At 44.4% G+C, this 19,369-nt stretch overlaps 1 protein-coding gene across 4 annotated transcripts in view; it reads right to left on the bottom strand.

Moving 5' to 3' along the window:
- Positions 1 to 19,369, bottom strand: part of GARNL3 (GTPase activating Rap/RanGAP domain like 3) — a 1,295,083-nt gene that overhangs the window by 474,756 nt on the left and 800,958 nt on the right. For all 4 annotated transcript variants that reach the window (XM_069609500.1, XM_069609499.1, XM_069609501.1 and 1 more), the window contains one exon: positions 11,564 to 11,682. In XM_069609500.1, coding sequence (XP_069465601.1) covers positions 11,564 to 11,682 — 119 coding nt within the window. The remainder of the gene's footprint in view (positions 1 to 11,563; positions 11,683 to 19,369) is intronic.

The following is a 19,369-nucleotide window of genomic DNA, read 5'->3' on the forward strand; positions in this document are numbered from 1 at the left end:
CTGGAGGGACTCCACAGGGCATTGGAAGGAGGCCATACCTGGAGGAACCAATCTGACCCAACTCAAATATATTGGGTGGGAAGGAAGAAACCAGTCCAGCAAAGCACTCCTTAGTCCCGAAGCATTCTGCATCACATGGTCGACCGGATCTAAAATCTCTGAGAGATCCAGTAGAACAAAGAGACCGGATCCTGCTGATACACTATATCTATAGATTAATTCAGCGGGTGCAAAGTAGCTGACTTGGTGCCCTAGCCAGCTACCATAACCAGCTCGTAAACTTAATGCTGCAGGAGGCAACAAAAGAAATCTAAACTGTTGTCACAGGTTTTAGGACATTTTTATCCTGGAAAAAGAGACCAGTGATTGGCTGAGAGTTGATTAGATTACTAAATCATAATCTTTTTTTGTTTACAAGGGGTGAAGCTTGGCTTGTTGAAAATGAAAAAAAAAACAGTGCCAGTGTGAAGATAGAGATAAAACTAAGGTAATAATAAGGACACACAGCTGCCCAACAGGTTTCAAAAGATCATCAGGAATTGGGTCTTCACTGAAGGAAGTGAATTTCATGGAATTATATGAGCCATACAATATTCCCTAATAAGTGAGGAAAACTATTGTCTTTTGCCAGTTCTCCAATTAATGATAATGATAATGATAATTAAGTGTTATATATATAGCGCCTTAATCCGAAGGCAATCAAAACTTGAAATAACAACACTGCAACCTGGGATAAGATAATCAAGATTCAAGATAGATGAACCAAGACCTGAGATAAAATATCCCAGACCTGAGATGAGGAAAACGATGCTCAGGAAAAGATAAAATGTACCCAAGATATGGTCAACAAAAATTGACACATGGTCGCTCAGTCCTAAAATCAGTTATCCGAACTTGAGATGAGAAAACCAAGACCAATGATAAGTATGAAAACCTGGGAAATGGTAACCGAGAACTGAAATAAGTAAGATGACCTGGAATAAGGTAATCAGGACCTGAGATACGATAAATAAGATTTCAAAATGGACGTTCCAAGACCTGGGATACAGTATTTAAGACTCGAGAGGACCTAACCAATACAGGAGAAACTACAAAATATACCCAAGACGTAGAAAGCAAAAAATGGGACATGCTAGCTAAGACCTGAGATGAAAAAGAAAACCAAGAGTTGAGATAAGTATGAAAACTTGGGATACATTAACCAAGACTTGAAAAAAGTAACACAACCTGGAATAAGACAATCAAGACCTTAGATGCGATAACCAAGATTCAAAATAGATGAACTAAGACCTGGCATAAAGTATCTCAGACCTGAAATGACCTAACTAATACTGGTGAAACGACAAAATATACTGAAGACATAGAAAGCAAATTGAGACATGCTGAGATGAGTTATGTAAACTTGAGAGAAGAAAACCAAGAGTTAAGATAAGTATGAAAACCAAAGATAAGGTCACAAAGACCTGAGATAAGGCAAGCAATGTTTGAGGTAGATGAAGCGAAACATGACATAAAGTGACCCCAAATTGAGAAAAGATTAGAAAGATTACGTACACACATCTACATATTAGGAAGCAAAAACCTGAGATTAGGTAACCAGAATTTGGCATAGATGAACCAAAACCTGACATAAGGTAACCACAAGTTGAGAAAAGATCAGAAATACCTGAGATTGGGTGCACAACACTTGACGTTATGCAACCAAAAGCTCAGACACAGTAGATGAGTAAAGGGAAAATTTCCACGGGCACGACATATGCTAAACATCTTGAGCTTTTATGTGCCATCCTCAAAAGCCCAGAATGGAACAGTTTTGAGGGAGTGACTGAATGAGGGAATGCTTTGGAACATTTGACACATGGGCCTCAATACAAGTTTAGTGGTATAATTCCACCAAATGGATTTACAGTTTCCGCCACTTGGTGAGTTGGAATTTCTGCCAGATTACAACTGCTGGTATGCGGTGTTAGTCCCCTCTTTAGTAGAGTCCATAGGACTCCATGGGGATTTCAGCTGAATTACTGCCATCGGTAATTCCGCCAGAATTAATCCCGCTGATTTGGCAGATTTTTGGTGGCAAGGCAAAGGAATTACATTCTGCTGAAGGTGTTTCCCCCACCTTACCTCCAAACCCATAGTTCAGTGCTGCGGTAATGTATTCGTGGTAACTCTGTCACCACAGCATTACCCCCATTTTTGTCCACACCGCCGAACTTGTAATGAGGCCCATAGTGTGTTGTTGCTGCTGCAAACATACAGAGACAGAGTTGATGTAGTAGCTGGGATTTCCTTGCTTTAATGTAATTAGATGAAGAAGAAAAAAACAGGTCTGTATTTGGCCGGTTAAAGAGGCCCCCAAATTGCCTTTTTAGATGCTGGGATTCTGGGATAGGTACAAGGTTGGCACATGAGCGATGGAAATAGAGGAAAGGGAGAATACAGAAACATCCATTGTAAGAGATTCAATGAGACGCCTTGCACATATTTTAGGACTGGTCATACATAAAAACTCCTTCACAATGTTCCTTTATAAAGAAGTCTTCCGTCCAGGCGGACAACTCATGCATAATGCGCTGGTCATGAGGGGAGCGCTCACTTTGCATGTTCGAACCCTGGGGCTGGTTGACTTACCCTTTCATCCTTCCAAGGTTGTTACATTAAAACTGGAGGAAGCTCCAGCTCAATCCCTCTAAGACTGAGGTTATAGTGTTTGGTCTAAAAAAATCCTCATAAGAACTATCATGACATTACTCCTTGTCCTGCCATCTTTGATGTGGCTACATCCTTCTCGTACAAGGTAAAAAATCTAGGTCGTGTATGGGAGGCATCGTTGAGCTGTGGTGCTCATGTCTCTGAAGTTGCTGGATCTGTGTTTTATCAACTTAGGCTCCTAAAACCGATTTTTCCATTTATCTCTGAATTGGACCGTGCTGCGGTTGTGTGGACTATGGTAAACTCCAGACTGGATTACTGCGGCACTCGTCTACTGAGAGCACCTGAGAGCCAATTCCATCGGCTGCAGGTGTCCCAGAATGCCGCTGTCAGTCTGGTATACAATCTGCCAAAGAAGACGCCCATTTCCAAGTTTCAGAGGAAGCTGCACTGGTTGACCATTCGGAAACTGATAGAATTCAGATCATTACATGTAATACGCAAGAGTATTCAAGGCTATGCAATTACAATGCTTAGAAGCCCAATGAATCGGCAATAAAGTGCTATATAAGACCACAAGTTATTATTACTAGGACTAGTGCTGATGAGCTTTTATGAAAACTCTCTTAGTGGGTGCAATGTCCACAGCGTGAAGATCGTTGAAAATCTCGCTCTCCTGAAACATAATCATGTTGGCATTCTGAAGATCTCTTCCTACTGGCATTTCAGTTTTTAATAATTTTTTTGAAAAGCCACTTGCGGGGTGCAGCTTTTTCATAACAGGACCCCGCAACATCTATTTTCAGTGGAGATGGAATGTAGAAAAACATTGTGCAGGTTCTGCAGCTGCCAAGTGGACCCACTTCAGTTATGGTGACACTATCCATTCAAAAGGCTCTTCCCTTTATTTGTTATGGGTCCTACAACCAATACAGGGGTATATCACCAAAAACTGCGACAAACAAGAGCGGTGGGCAACCCCTTCCTCTTTTTATGACAATTCGGAACCTGAGTAAGTAATGCAGGTCGAATAAATCACTGCATACTCTCTTCACCAACTGAACGCGGTTAAAAACACATTTTATTTGTTAGACATAAGTATTAAAAATCATTCTCATCAACACTAAAAAAAATAAAAAAATTGAACAGCAAAGTCAAAGATTCTCAACAAATAATGTGAACGAAGTGCCATGGGGTTAGTATTAAAGTGCCAATCGTGCGAAACACTCCATTGCAAAAAATAACATTTCTTTTTCTCTCCTTGAGATTTAAGGAACATTTCAACACTCCAAAATAGTTACTTTACGCAGTTCACAAATCTCATTAAAAATGTTAAGAACCGCAACTGTTACATTGTTTTTTCTGCGCACCAACGTCTCATCATCCTATGTGGGTGATACTCAAATCTATGTTAGAATTAAATCCGCACCAGAAGCCATTGAACGTATCTGAGCTTGTGCTACAGCTATTACAAGTTGGATGCCTGAGAGTAAACTCCAGTTCAATCCCTCTAAGACTTAGTTTATAGTGTTTGGTCTAAAAAATCCTCTTAAGATCTATCATGACATTCCTCCTTGTCCTGCCATCTTTGATGTGGCTACATCCTTCCTGTACAAGGTAAACAATCTAGGTCGTGTATGGGAGGCATCATTGAGCTGTGGTGCTCATGTCTCTGAAGTTGTTGGATCTGTGTTTTATCAACTTAGGCTCCTAAAACCGATTTTGCCATTTATCTCTGAATTGGACCGTGCTGTGGTTGTGTGGACTATGGTAAACTCCAGACTGGATTACTGCGGCCCTCGTCTACTGGGAGCACCTGAGAGCCAATTCCATTGGCTGCAGGTGTCCCAGAATGCCGCTGTCAGTCTGGTATACAATCTGCCAAAGAAGACACCCATTTCCAGGTTTCAGAGGAAGCTGCACTGGTAACCATTTGGAAACGGATAGAATTCAGATCATTACGTCTAACACGCAAGTGTATTCAAGGAGTGGCACTCAGCTACCTGGTCTCTAGGATTAAGTCTTATCAGCCATTCATCAGGAAAAATGTGCTAGTTGTGCCTTCCTCTCAATTTGTTTCCCGGGGTGATCAATGGTTTTCTATTAAGGATCCCGTCTTTGGAATGCACTTGAACTACGGGGAATACCCTCTATTAATCCTTTTCAGAAAAAGATGAAAACATACTTGTTTCAATAATGTTCTTGGTATGTGGTGATGTTTTGAAGTGAGCTGTAGAACACCTGTGCCTAGATGCAGGATTCTTGCTTGATCCTGGAATGCTATGCGCGCTACAAGTTCTCAATCAATCAATCGATCGATGAAGTGATGACTGACTGAAGCTGTCACCCATAACATGCGGCTGCTTTGCAGCTATGTTATTCCATTTGCCAGAACAGACCAGGGCATCTGATTAATATTTAGTTGGCAATGATGGCACATCTGCAGCACATCACCCCTAACAAGGGCACTTCCAATGCGATGGACGAGTGTGGGGTCTTTATAGATGGAATGTTTTTTTTTTTTCCAAAATCAGTCATTCACACTTTAAATATGTAATTTAACAAAGAAAACAGAAGAACGCTGTACATGCACAAGTGAGAACTATTCATGCATAGCTTTGCACACTTACATGACAGTAAAGTGCTTCTCAGCTTTTTGAAGTGGCATTTATTGTGTAAAAAGAGGGGTAGTGTTGGGATCATCGTGTTAGTTTCATGGTGCTTTTGCAAGCAATTCTATAGCAAAATGTTGCAGGGAAAAAAAGCGTGCACATTTTGGGGTGCCTTTGATGTTGCACAGAAAGGGCATTTGTCATGGCTTTGCCCTCACTTGCTGTGCTGTGCAGGTTATGACCATGTACAGGGAACACCAACACGATTATAATGTCATCATGTATGTTTTACATTGTTGTCATAAATGTCTGGTGCTTAAGCCGTTTGGTTTATATTTCTGTCACACGTGTCTTTTGAAATTTTAGCGGTTTCGGGGAACGCTTCCATGCGTTGTTAAGCCAAATGATTTCTACTTGCCATTCAGTTCACATAACCTTCAGAAAACGACTGAAAATCTGGCATTCAATTCACTGAGACAAGCATAAAAACGGACAAATCAGACAACTCACACCCGGACAACCATCTATAAAACATCCACACACTACTAACTACTAACCAACGCCTGCTCCTCTCCCGCATACCTCCCACGTGCCACACACACCCAAAGGGCTAGCCATACTACACACAAAACACACAAGCCATACTTCCGCCACAAGAACAAACAACCGCAAACAACAAACCCAGACACTGGACGTTACCCCTCCAGACACAACAAGCCGAGTGCACACTCAGAAAGCCAACACTCAGAGACGCCAGTTTCTCCTGGTTCTGCAAGCACCAACAGAAGAGCACAACCTCTATCCTGTCTCTCCTCCCTCTTTCCCTACCCCACCCACTTTCTAGCAGAGCCACCTGAGCACCTGGAGACCATGCAAATGGTAGCGATGCTCAGTATAAGTCGACATAACATTGAAACCTGGGAAATAAAGGATAAACAGCTGAAAGTCAAGGCAGCCCATCCCACCTTTGCTCCTTCCTCACACTCCAGTTTTCGTAATAGAAGCTCCAGCAGGGCAAATGTGCACTGTGCACCATATTTTAGAGAACTCTCTGCTCATGTTTTCTTTTCTGTAGCACGTCATCGCCTCGCCTAAGGGAAGGGGCAGAAATTATTACATTGACCGATAAATGAGCTCATTTGTGAGGATTTAGGGAACAAATTCACTACATTTCCCAATGGTTCTCCTGCTAGCAAGGTGCTCCTGTTTCAGCCAGGAAGAGGTCTGTAATTTTGTAAGTGAGGAAATAGTTGCAGCTAATATGTATCAGTTTTTCCTAAGTGGTGAATTATCGCCCCTTCGAAAATGACTTCTTCGGAGTCCCAAAATAAATGTTTCTCATTGCATTGTGTATGTGCAGGTTTCCTGCTCAAGACTTGGAGCAACGTGTTCTTGCTTGCGTGTATGGCATATTATCATTATAATTATAATTATAATTAATTATATATATATAAGCCTTGCGGGAGTGCAACTCAATTGCCGGTGATGTTCACTGGTTGGAGTGATATATATATTGCTTGATCTCTCTTCTGCCTTTGATACTGTCAATCATACCATCCTGCTCAACCGTCTCCGTGATTACCTGGGTATCACTGGTCAGGCTCTGGCTTGGCTGACCTCTTTCCTCTCAAATCGACCCTCCTAGGTACAACTGGGCTCTTTCCTCTCTGACATCTTTTTCTCTACCTGTGGTGTCCCACAGGGTTCTAACCTCTCTCCCTGGCTGTTCAACCAGTATCTGGCACTTCTTTCAATCCGCATCTCTGCTCTCTGCCCCAACTTTCAGTGCTATGCAGATGATACCCAGCTCATTTTCAGGCTACCCTCGGCCTCCTCTTCTCCTTCCCTCATCTCTGACTGTCTTTCTGCTATCCAGGAATGGTGTGCCGCCAACGACCTCTGCCTTAATGCCAGGAGACTGAGATTCTACTCATCGGCACACCCACTCCCTCCTTCCCTGCAGCTCTCTGGCCGGCCTCACTTGGCCCTCTTCCTGCTCCTACCTGCAAGGCAAAAAACCTTGGGGTCATCTTCGACTCCACACTCTCCTTCTCTCCTCATATTTCTGACGTTTCTAAGAAGTCACACTACCAGCTGCACCTCCTCAGAGGTATCCTTCCTTTCCTCTCCTACCCCCAGAAGCTCACTGTCTCCAGAGCCCTGGTTCTCTCGAAGCTGGACTACTGTAACAGCCTCTATCTAAATCTGCCTGCCTCTACTCTCCGCCCGCTGCAACTCATCCAGAACAGGACTGCGAGACTTGTCCTTGGCCTCAAGCCCAGGGACCGTATCTCTCCAGGACTAAAATCGCTACACTGGCTCCCTGTGGCTGCGAGGATTAAGTTCAAAACCCTCTGCATTGTCCACAAGGCCTTCTGGGGCTTTGGGCCAAAATACCTTCAACTCTCTCTTCCTAAATATCTTCCTTCTCGAGCTCTTCGCTCATCCGGCTCCAACTCCCTCAGGGTCAGCCGCTTCTCCAAGCAACGAGTTGGGGGGAGATCTCTCTCCGCAGCAGGGGCCTCCCTCTGGAACAGCCTTCCTGCCTCCCTGAAACTTGAGGAGAACCATCTCTGGTTCCGGAAGCACCTCAAAACCTTCCTCTTTGCTTCTGCTTTCTCTCCCCCTCTCCCCTGCTAAATCACTGAAACTGTACTGAAACAGCAACTGGGCCACTCACCAATCTCGGTCCTTTTCCCAGCCACTCTCCCCTGCACTGCCTCCCTGGCAACCCCTGCACTGCGGGACTGTCTCTGTATCCCTACAGCCCCCCTTCCCAGCACTTGTCTGCACTTATACTGCACTTGCCATCAGCTGGCTCTTATTATTTATCTTGTATTTTACTAATCACTTTGTACTGCACTTTCCCCTCTCCCTTTCCCCCTTGCACTTTTCTCGGCCCCTCTACCCATGCACTTGTGCGATCTGAATGACACCTGGCCTAGTAGGATCGTTTGTCTGTCTCCCCTTGTTCCCCCCTCCCTGCCTCGTCGCGCCTTGAAACACTTGTGTATAGGCGCGTTACAAATGCCATATCATATCATATCATATCTATCATATCATATCATATATATATGAAAAAAGTTCACATCCTATGGGATGAGCAACTTAACCATAACTACACGGCCGCTACCGCAGGCTGTGTAATATACACCCCATGAAAGGAAATCTATATAAATTAGCACAGATCTGCAAAGTAACTTACTACAGGCACGAGGAAGTTAGTCACTTTTTCCCTTATCTTTGTGAATCGAATTCTGTGTGAACAGCCGTCAGACCATGCAGCAGGCTCTGGGAGCTTATTTTAAAATTGCTATGCTTGACTCCACACTGCACACGGTGTCATCAAACAGATGTGCATACCAAAGAGCTGATCCTATTTAATGCTCAGAAGTCTTTATTAGCCAACTTTATTAACAAAAACATTCCAGAAAACCTGTTCTTCTGTGTACAGATTCCAGGCCTACCTCAAGGGACGCAGCGCGCAGATTGCGGCAGAAGGCAGTGCGGTGCGTTCCAGCACCAGATCTGGGATCACATTCAGATGGATGCTCAGCTCAGCTGCTCTGCCCTTCCTTCCTCATTCAACTGCCTTTGTTTTATATGATGAGTATTTTGCAATGGGGCCTGGGCGCCTTCTTTCATTATATGACGCCATGCATCGATCTGGCATCTATATGGACACGAACTGAGCCACTAGAACAAGGCAATTGAATAACCCTCTCAACAAACATCAAACAACAGAATCCTACACCTCTGAAATCAAGTTACCTATCCCAGTCCCGGGCAATGCATCCTAGAACCACGGTCACACAAAGCTCTGTCTGCACACACATGCTTATGAACCGCATGCAGAAAGTGACCCGCACACAAAGCTCAAGGTACATCTGGTCTGCATGCATCAACACAACAGAAAAGCTATCTTGCATGTTCCCTCTCTCTCCACTAACATACCCCACCTTTTCAGATCGGGCAGAAAACTTGGAGACCACTCAAATGGCAGCGTTGTGTGGCATAAATCCCCAAAACAAGATGTCTGATCTCCTGCTTCCTTTCCTCCTGCTGCATTTATTACAGTGATCGGAAGAGTTATGCTCAATGTATTTTGTATCTTCGATTGCCAACCTGGGATTCTGGTGGCATGACAATAAACCACGAAGGCTGAGTGGCTTGGTGACTATCCATGGCTCGGACATGACACTGTTTAACAACACACGGTGTTGCTAGGTCAGGAAAAGATTTAGGACTACGCTAATGTCGGGACTGTCGAGACTCTGGGCTAGCTAGCCTGAGCTTCTATCCGGGGCTACAACCAAAAGACCCAGGACTATAGCCCCCTCAGGTCCCCCTAGCGACGCCTCTGCGTTACCCACTGCATTTCTTATATGTATGTGCCGATGATACCCAATTGATCTTCCATGTTGTGGAGCCGATGGTGATCGTCTGGGCGACATGAAGGCCTGTTCCAACAGGTTGGTGAGTGGATATCTGCCAACGGATTGAAATTCAGTGCTCATAAAAAGGAAATTCTGTTATGCCCGCCTCCCATGCCAGCCCAGCTAGTTCCATAGCTGGAAGTTGTTCTGCCCCAGAGCCTTTTTTAGCCTCTCTTTGAGTGGGGGACTGGAAGACTGCCCAGCCCGTCTCGAAGGTCAAGAACCTTGGGGGTCTGGTGGAATTCTTCACTCTCTATAGAGAGCCAGGTTGCCTCAGTGGCCAGTTCCTGCTTCTATCATCTACGCTCAGATTTCTGTTAATTTCTCTTTCCTGAACAAGATTCAACTGCTTAATGCATTAATTTCTAGTAGACTTGATTACTTTAATGTGATTTACCTGGGCTTGCCCAAACGGACGCTCCACCGACTGCAGAGGATCTAGAATGCGTCTGCAAGGCTCCTCTTCTATCTGAGCCGTACAGAACATTTCTCTTACTCACGAAGCACACTACAATGGGTCCCTGTGGCTCAACAGGTCACATTTAAGTCACTCTGCCTTATGCATACGGTATTTTATAATACTGTGCCCCTGTTCTTCAGAGCCATATTTCTTTCAGTACACTCCTTCTAGATCATTGCTGGCATCGTCTGCCATTTCTTTTGTGACACGGAAATGCAGAGATGAAAGATGGGGCGCTTGTTCGTTCGCTGTCTGGGCTTCCAATTTGTGGAATGCTTGATTGACTAGCAAACACCTCAAGGTTAGATGAGGTGTAAAGACCCTCCTATTTCCCCAGTAATTCTTTTTTTGTTGGGCGAATTTGGAGACAGCTCGGTCACATGAGTCCTTTTCTGCACGGTGATACCTTGATAAGGTGTATGTTGCACTTTAAAAGTCTCATTACCATACATACTACAAGTAAACATCATCTACATGGACCGAAAAAAAAAGGAAAAAAAACCTTGAGCAAGGAACGACAAGAATACAAACCCAGCAAGTCAGTACAAAACAGAGACAGGGACCTTTTCTACTACTCTCTCCGACACACCCCACTTTGATTCACTACGTCTTCAATACGTCTGAGGCAAGAAAATCAGGAGTCCCAGTAGAGTCACTCCCCCTCGTCCTGCCTATAAAGCACACCCATGCTCAGTAATAACTCTGCATCTTGATGGGCAACAGCACAATACAACTGCCAATCCCACAAAAACAACAGAATGGAACAATCCCAGTTCATTTTAGCATCAATATCCAGTGACTGGAGGCCTGACTAACAACCAATCCCATCTCCTATACCCCTCAATACCGAATGACCTCTCTGTCTCTTACCAGCTACACACCATACACACAGACCATTTTGCACGTGGCAGCGATTTGCCAACTAATAGCAAATAACATTGACAGAGCAATGCCACCACCCACATGTCTACTAACTATATCACACAACCCTGCACCAGTGGCTAACCAGGTTTTGCAGGAATCATTACAATTGATCTTGGACTCTCCGCTCATGACAAAACGCAAACCCAAGTGTCACTGCTACAAACCACATAGAATCCTACCAGTTGTCAAGACTCAGGTGTTTACAACCTGCACTCCCCAACACCTGGTTTTAAAACCCCATCCCCATCTAATTTCCTGAGTAAACACATGCAATGAGCCGGCCAAAATGGGAGAGATGCCCTATGCAAAACCACTTCACATTATGCCACATTACATACAGCCGAACATTTCAGTAAAACAGTTGTTTCAAGAAAATGCTGCTTACAGGGGCTGTTTACTTTATGCTGTTACTTTAGGCTCAGAGTCCCCAAGATATCACAAGCACCGTCCTAAAAACAACCCCAGGCTTTGGCACTTACTGTTTTCCGCCAGAGAATTGAGCGGTACTGCGGGACGCGCTGATTGTTTTGGTCAGACAGTACCACAGACAGGAAGAAAGGGTTCTTCTCGATGTCTGTACCTATGTAATTCTGGTGAACTGAAAAGTGAGAAGAAAAATAAACAGAAGTCAAGCAGTAGTCATGAAAAGGCAAGCATGCGTGGATGGAAACGCTAGCAAGTGAACACTTTACAAACGAAAGAAAGATCAATGGTTCACTCCTGAAGTCGGATCCACTACTTACAAGTGGAGACAAAGGACTGCACCCACAAAGCTTTTTTCCATAAGTCTGACTCATTCGTGGAAACATGACCAGGATACATGTGCAAGCCATGACTCTTGAGGATTCAAAGATTCCTTGATGTAAATTACAGACAGTTGCATAATGTACACATGTGTAACATTCCAACAGACAAGCAACAATTAACATTTAAGTCGCGCCTTGAAACACTTGTGTATAGGCGCGTTACAAATACCATATCATATCATATCATATCATATATCATATCATATCAAGTGGTGTGTTAGGGAGGTTGTGGGTATGTGAGAAAGAGGTTTGTGAATAGGAAAGAGATACACACCCACAACAATTACATTTTCACGTATTTATATGATTTCAAGACTGCCTTAAAAACCTTTGCTAACAACGTAAGTTACGCCTGGGCATTTTAGGTGTTCGTGTTGGATGAAAGAGGTGAAAGGGAATATAATAATATAATAATTAATAATAATAATAATAAGTTATCATTTTTATAGCCATTGTATCCAAAGCGCTTTACACAGAACATTTTAATAGACAGGTATTATGAATTAAAGTCTATAGACATGTATAGGACAAGTAGAGTCATGAAGTTGTGGAAGGTTTTCTTAGAGGATGGGGATTGCAGTGCCAAGATTCCATCCATGCTTTGTGAATCTCCATGTAAATGAGACATTCAAACCTCTGAGCAGGATCAGTTTCATCAGACTTGAACGGAGAGCCTGGCTCACATGACATTTTCTATTGATCCAGATGGGGCTCTAGAGAGTATGCAATATGAGGCAAATATGGTCAGCAAGGCATCTTAGCCCCGCCCCCATGTGAATGGCATAAACAAAAGACTAACCAAAGAAGACAGAGTCGATCTAAAAGACGGATTCACTTGTAGCTGAAGACTAGTCCCATTGGCTGAGGCCCAGACACCGGCTCCAGTGGCGATTGATACCATCCCTTTCAGTTGGTTTATTTTTCACTCAGATATACCCCTAAAGAATCGGTTGGCATATTTCGCGCCCGTTCCATTTATCAGTTTCATGGCTTGTTCATTAATGGTAGGAAGAAAGCCACAAAAGATGATTGCCAAATATTATGCCCTTGTAAGTAAATTCTTCTGCTTAGGATCATAGTGTTTGACTCATGTCACTCCGGACATCAATAAATATGAGGAAAATCAGTGGTGGAAATGAAAATAATTTGAATTTGGATCCCACAAGGGCTGGGGTGGGGGCAGAGTTTGGAGGACGGCGGAGTTCACAGGGGGAAGGGTTCAGAGGGGGCAGAGCTGGCAGTTGAACTCCGATCAAAGGAAATGTTCAAAATAATATTTTTTAAATGACGTCATTTCTTTCATGTCTTGAAAAGTACACAAATCATAGTAAGATACGCACACAAATATATACATATAAGGATTTATATATTTGTGTAACTACCTTACTGTGGTGTGTGTAATTTTCAAACTATCTTTTATAAACTTGGAAATATGTTAGCAGGCAATGAGGCCGTGCAAATGGACCTGGGACAAGCTGAACAAGGAATGAGAAAGCAAGAAGGGAATGTGGTGGGCTGAGCAGAGAATGTACTGTGTCAAAATGTATTTTCACATCCCGAGACTACAAATACCAGAATCCATTTGCGAAAGGCAATGATCACTGAGCCCCCAGCTTCGCAGGCTCGGTGACGTAATCTTATCTGTACAGTGTGCTCGCACAGAGCAGATTACATTACCAAGCTCGGGAAGCTGGGGGCTCGGTGATCATTGCGTTTTCCAGATTAGATTACTGAGGCCAGCCCCCAGGTTTGCAGAGGGTCAAAGGTGCCTCAGTGACCTGGGGAGACAGGCGGCTCTTCAATATAGTGCATGCTGGCTGGGACTAACTTCCGTCCCAGCTCTCCTTAATAAGCCCTTTGGCCTTGGCTCCAGCTGTGACATACGTAGGGGGCAGAGCCAGAAGAGCGCTCATGGTGCCAATGTGCTGTGTGTGGCACTGCCCCCACTCCACTCCATACCGTAGCACAGTGAGTGCTTTCGTTTGTTGTGTGGGTTGTTTGCCAGGGCTGAGCAAGAAAACTCCTCTCACACTTATTCTAGCCATTCCAATCTAGGTGATGTCCTGTGTAGATCGTGTATGGTGGGTCTCAAATCTGCACCATCTGATGGTTGCTTCAGAAGTCCCCGGTACATCGGAGATCACCTTTAACCAAGGCTGGGAGCAAAAGGAAGACAACAGGAGGCTACCATAAGAAGTCTGCATGCGCTCCTTGGTGCTCTAGTTATCTTCAGGATTCTGGTTCTGCAGACTCCCAATCACTCTCTCCTCATCGACCTTCTGACAAGAGCCTGTACCTGGGGGACCATCCCTTATTCCAGCCTTCTGTTTCTCTTTGTCCTTCTGCATTTCCTTCTCTTCTTCAAGGCCTTGTCACGTGCTTCTTCCTCCACCCATCTCCGGCTCCATATTTTCAAATTCATGGTTTGACTTTCCGTACTAACCTTGAACTTCTCACACCTTCGCCCCGCCACATGGAGCTCCCTATGTCTGTTTGGCGGTTTGGCTTGGGTCTTTGGGATTGGCTACCCCTTGTTTGTAGGCAAAACTCTACCTGTTTGTAAAGCTTTGGATCTGCTCCTCTCCCTTCTGCTTCAGATCGAAACTCCTTAAGCGTCATCCACCCTCTTGAATCTGCACATTCCAAATGTGCAGTAGAAATGACGCCCAGAGGCTTTTCACTGCCCTCTCCTGTTCTCTACACCAGAGGCGTTGCTAGAAGGGGTGCGGGGGGTTGAGGGAGCTATAGCATCGGATCTTTTGGTTGTAGCCCCGGATAGAAGCTCAGGGGTTACAACCAAAAAGGCTAGCTAGTCCCCAGTCCTGACAGTCCCAAAATTAGCGTAGCCCCAGATCTTTTCCAGATCTAGCAACGCCCCTGCTCTACATTTTGAAACAGACTCATGTCAGTTTGTGAGTTTCACCATATAGCAGTTCTCTGTCCTTCGCTCGCCACCCCCCCTCGATGCAGCGGCGCAATGTTATGAACGTGTCTCCATGTTTTTCCAGATTTTCGCTGGTCCATTGGCAACACATTTCCTCTTTGGTGCCATTAAGTTACCGTAAAGGGACAACATTCTATCTTGGCCCCTGCCTTTAGATGATGACATGGTGGGGGTAGCCAGGTGACCCCTCCCCATGCCCCACCTAAGCCCAGCAATATCTAGCTTGTGACATCACCCAACCTCCTTGGTGACCCCAACATCTGTCGGTAAGGTTACCAGTGGACCTTGTCACACAATCTGTTCAATGGATGGAAAGTGAGGAAAGTGACCTCTGAATTTGAATGCTGTGGAGAGGTCATCTACATTTCTGTCAAGATGTTCAAAAGGGCTGGTGGTCTTCTGGTTTCCCTTAGGTGGATCCAGAGGAGACCCTGTCCTTACAGCTGAAAGCAGATGCCAGGTGCATGGAGGCCGCGTAAAGCTTGCCATCAAACTCATGTAAATACTTTAAAATGATACATTGAGGTATGAAGGCTTGTTAAATAGTACCCCACCACTCACAATACCCAGAATGAACCCCAGAAAAAGAGCAAGACACGACTAGCCAATTATGTCACTTTGCCAAACATGTTCACTGACACATCAAGGAGTGAGATGGGACCATGACAGGGTTGGTCCGATTCATCACCTTTTATTAATAAAAGCAACAGCTATCCAAGAAGCCTCGTTGTCCAAAATATTGAATTAAAAATCATTAATAGAAGAAGTGCCCAAGTTTCCCTTTCTCTCTGAAAAGAACCAGAGGACCAGAATCATATCCCAGGCTCTTAAAGATCAGCATCATATACCAGGCTCTTAATGACCAGCATCATATCCCAGGCTCTTAATGACCAGCATTATATCCCAGGCTCTTAAAGATCAGCATCATATACCAGGCTCTTAATGACCAGCATCATATCCCAGGCTCTTAATGACCAGCATTATATACCAGGCTCTTAATGACCATCATTATATCCCAGGCTCTTAATGACCATCATTATATCCCAGGCTCTTAATGACCAGCATCATATCCCAGGCTCTTAATGACCAGCATCATATCCCAGGCTCTTAATGACCAGCATCATATCCTGGGCTCTTAATGACCATCATTATATCCCAGGCTCTTAATGGCCAGCATCATATCCCGGGATCTTAATGACCAGCATCATATCCCAGCATCATATCCCAGGCTCTTAATGACCAGCATCATATCCCAGGCTCTTAATGACCAGCATCATATCCCGGGATCTTAATGACCAGCATCATATCCCAGGCTCTTAACTAGGGTCTGGTTCCTTATCGTGTTGCTCAAATAGGAGTAAGATTAGCAGAGTTAGAAATCACCTAAACATTAGATGTAATTCTGACCCATTTTTAAATGTGGAAAAGTGACTGGTCCACTGAGAAGAGGTAACGTGAGCTTTTGTCGACTTAGCTGCTCTGGTGGTCCTTAGCCAATGTGCTATATTTTTCCAGAATTGGCCTTCTTCCCTGAGGGCAGCTGAGCTTGCAAGCCCATCCCACGCCTCCTGTGTAGCTTCTAGTTGTCTTTTGGTTAAGATTGTTTTGCATTCCCTTCTTTTCTACAAGATCAGATACATACTTCCACCACCATGTTTTAATGCTGCCACCAGATTGCCCTTAGCTCTACATCAGTCCTCCTTGAACCAAACCTTTGCTTTGTTGTTAAGCAGCCGATTCTCTGTTTGGGCCAGGAAGTGACAGGCTTTGAGAATTAGAGGCACTTTTAATGACCTTCTCGGAGAAGATAGGTCCATAAATGAAGGGTCATTCAAGGGCCCTTTAATTGCTAGTTATTTCACTTATATGTATGTCTTGTGTAACCAGGTGTTAGTGTGGTGTCTACCTTAGCTTCAAAGACACCCAACAAGATCACATACACTAACACTTCTGACACTTCCCATCACCTCCCTGCAGAAATCTGTCACTGAAACCGCTAGCTAACATAACTTATTTTGCCATGACTGTTACTGTTTAACCTATGTACGTAATGACTTCAACTGCAACCCATGCATGTAATGACTGCAACAAGCTCAAGCGCCCAGATGCCTCAGGGCTAGGTGCACTATACAAATGACTAAATAAATTAAGTATAGTAGTAATGGGCAATGATCTCTGTCTATTCGAATAACAACAATCATATCCAATAGCTTAACCCAGATACCAACTTGCCCTATAAAGTAGTCAAGGATGCTTTGAAATATTGAAATGACATAAGTAGGTTTGACTGTGGTGTTGGATAGGGAGCTCCCTTTTAGTTTCCGTATCCCTTGTTTGCAAAAGAACTGGGAACACTCAAGCTAAGAAGGTGCATTCTGTCATCGATAAGGAGAGGCATAGGAAAAGAATCTAATGGGTCTTGCACTGGAGCAAATCAGGAGAACCCCATGCGCATCTCACCTGTGCATGGAAGCAGCTCAGAGCATTTCAATGCGTCACCCAATGGAAGCTCTCTCTGATCCCCTCTGCGGGAAAATGCCATGCACTGCCAGCCTTTAACTTGGCTTTAATGCACTCAGGTGCACAAAGATGGCAACGGAGACCATGGGGAGGTTTGTGGGGAGGCCTCGGGAACCAGGAAGGCTGATCAGAGGTATGGGCAACCGGAATTATGGGGAGGTTTGGGAGGAGGCCTCGGCAACCAGGAAGGCTGATCAGAGGTATGTGGCAACCGGAATTACGGGAGGTTTGGGAGGGGGCCTCGGCAACCAGGAAGGCTGATCAGAGGTATGTGGCAGAGAGACACAGACTTAGAGCAAAAGGGGAGTTGGAGGGCGACAGAGACTTGGTGGAAAACATTTCCAATAGATTAATTTATAAACATAATTTACACATCCATTTACATATTGATGATATGTGAAATAAATAAATACGGCTGTCACAGCATAGTTAGATGTAGTCCATACTATATTTTTTGATCTTACATTGAGACGTATTGATGAACATTTTCACTGTTCCCCGGATTTCCATTATTTCTCTGCAAATTATATCCTTTTCCAGCCGAAATGCGTTAGTCGTTGCTTTACATTTTCCCATTTGTCTACAACTTTGAACAGCATTTACATAAGTCCCTGTATTGCATGTACGCAACCTTGATCCTCATTCATTTAATTGTCTTATTTGAGTAAAATAGAGTGGTTATCCCATTATCGAAGTTGTGTCGTGTCTAGAATAAACTGATGAAGCACCCCTTTCAGATCTGTCATACGTGACTTGTTCTTCTGTCACGTGAAAGGCGGCAATACCTGCCACCCCAGTACCAAGGATAAGGATTTTCCTCGCTGATGTCGTTCTAATCACAGCCCACCAGAAACACAACTGCATACCTCATAGATTCAATGAACTTCACTGGCTACCCCAACAAGCACGCATCACCATCAAATCCAACTCCATCATATGCTGCCAATGTCACATCAAACGTTGCCATAAATCCAGCTGCATAGCTCACAGACTCAATGAACTCCACCGGCTACCCCAACACGCACGCATCACCCTCAAATCCAACTCCATCATATGCTGCCAATGTCACATCAAACGTTGCCATAAATCCAGCTGCATAGCTCGCAGACTCAATGAACTCCACCGGCTACCCCAACAAGCACGCACCACCTTCAAATCCCACTCCATCATATGCTGCCACTGTCTCATCAAACGTTGCCATAAATCCAGCTGCATAGCTCACAGACTCAATGAACTTCACTGGCTACCCCAACACGCACGCATCACCCTCAAATCCAACTCCATCATATGCTGCCAATGTCACATCAAACGTTGCCATACATCCAGCTGCACAGCTCGCAGACTCAAAGAAATCCACTGCTACCCCAACAAGCACGCACCACCTTCAAATCCGGCTGCATCATATAGTGCTGCTATGAACACTCCCTGCTACCTGTCAGGCAAAGTCAACATCTCTGGTGGCTTGCCAGGGCACAGAAGTTAGGACCTGGTCAGATTAGAGCTGCAGAACTTTGAGAAAGAAAGAACTAGGAAGCAATTATTCTTGGTCTACGCCCCATGTCGGGGGAAGCTCATGCCCATCAACACAATACTTGTTCCTACCCTCATGTAAGTCAGGAAAGAAATCAAAGCCTTCCTCTTCAAGTAGCATCTTCTCCACAGCCCACAAGACCCAGCCCCCCCAAAAAACTGGCCAGTCTTGTATCCCTCCTGATGACCACCTTTTACAACCCACCCCCATGTTCCAAACACACACAGTTTTTCAGCACTGCTATGCGGTCCACAGGTACAGTAAATGTGACCCTAAGTGGCATTCTGGTAAAAGTATTATGTTGTAAATGCTATGTGGGAATGACTATTGTCCCTTTAATATATGCATGTAACCCCATCCAATGTACTCCATAGCTAGTCGAAGTAAGATTCACGTTAAAAAACATACCCAAAATAAATGGCGAAGGAAGCATGACCTCTGCCTTAATGCCAGTAAGACTGAGATTCTCTTCATGGGCACACCC

Source organism: Ambystoma mexicanum, chromosome 8, assembly GCF_040938575.1.
Source record: "Ambystoma mexicanum isolate Mex_15411 chromosome 8, UKY_AmexF1_1, whole genome shotgun sequence".
Classification (NCBI taxonomy): Eukaryota; Metazoa; Chordata; class Amphibia; order Caudata; family Ambystomatidae; genus Ambystoma; species Ambystoma mexicanum.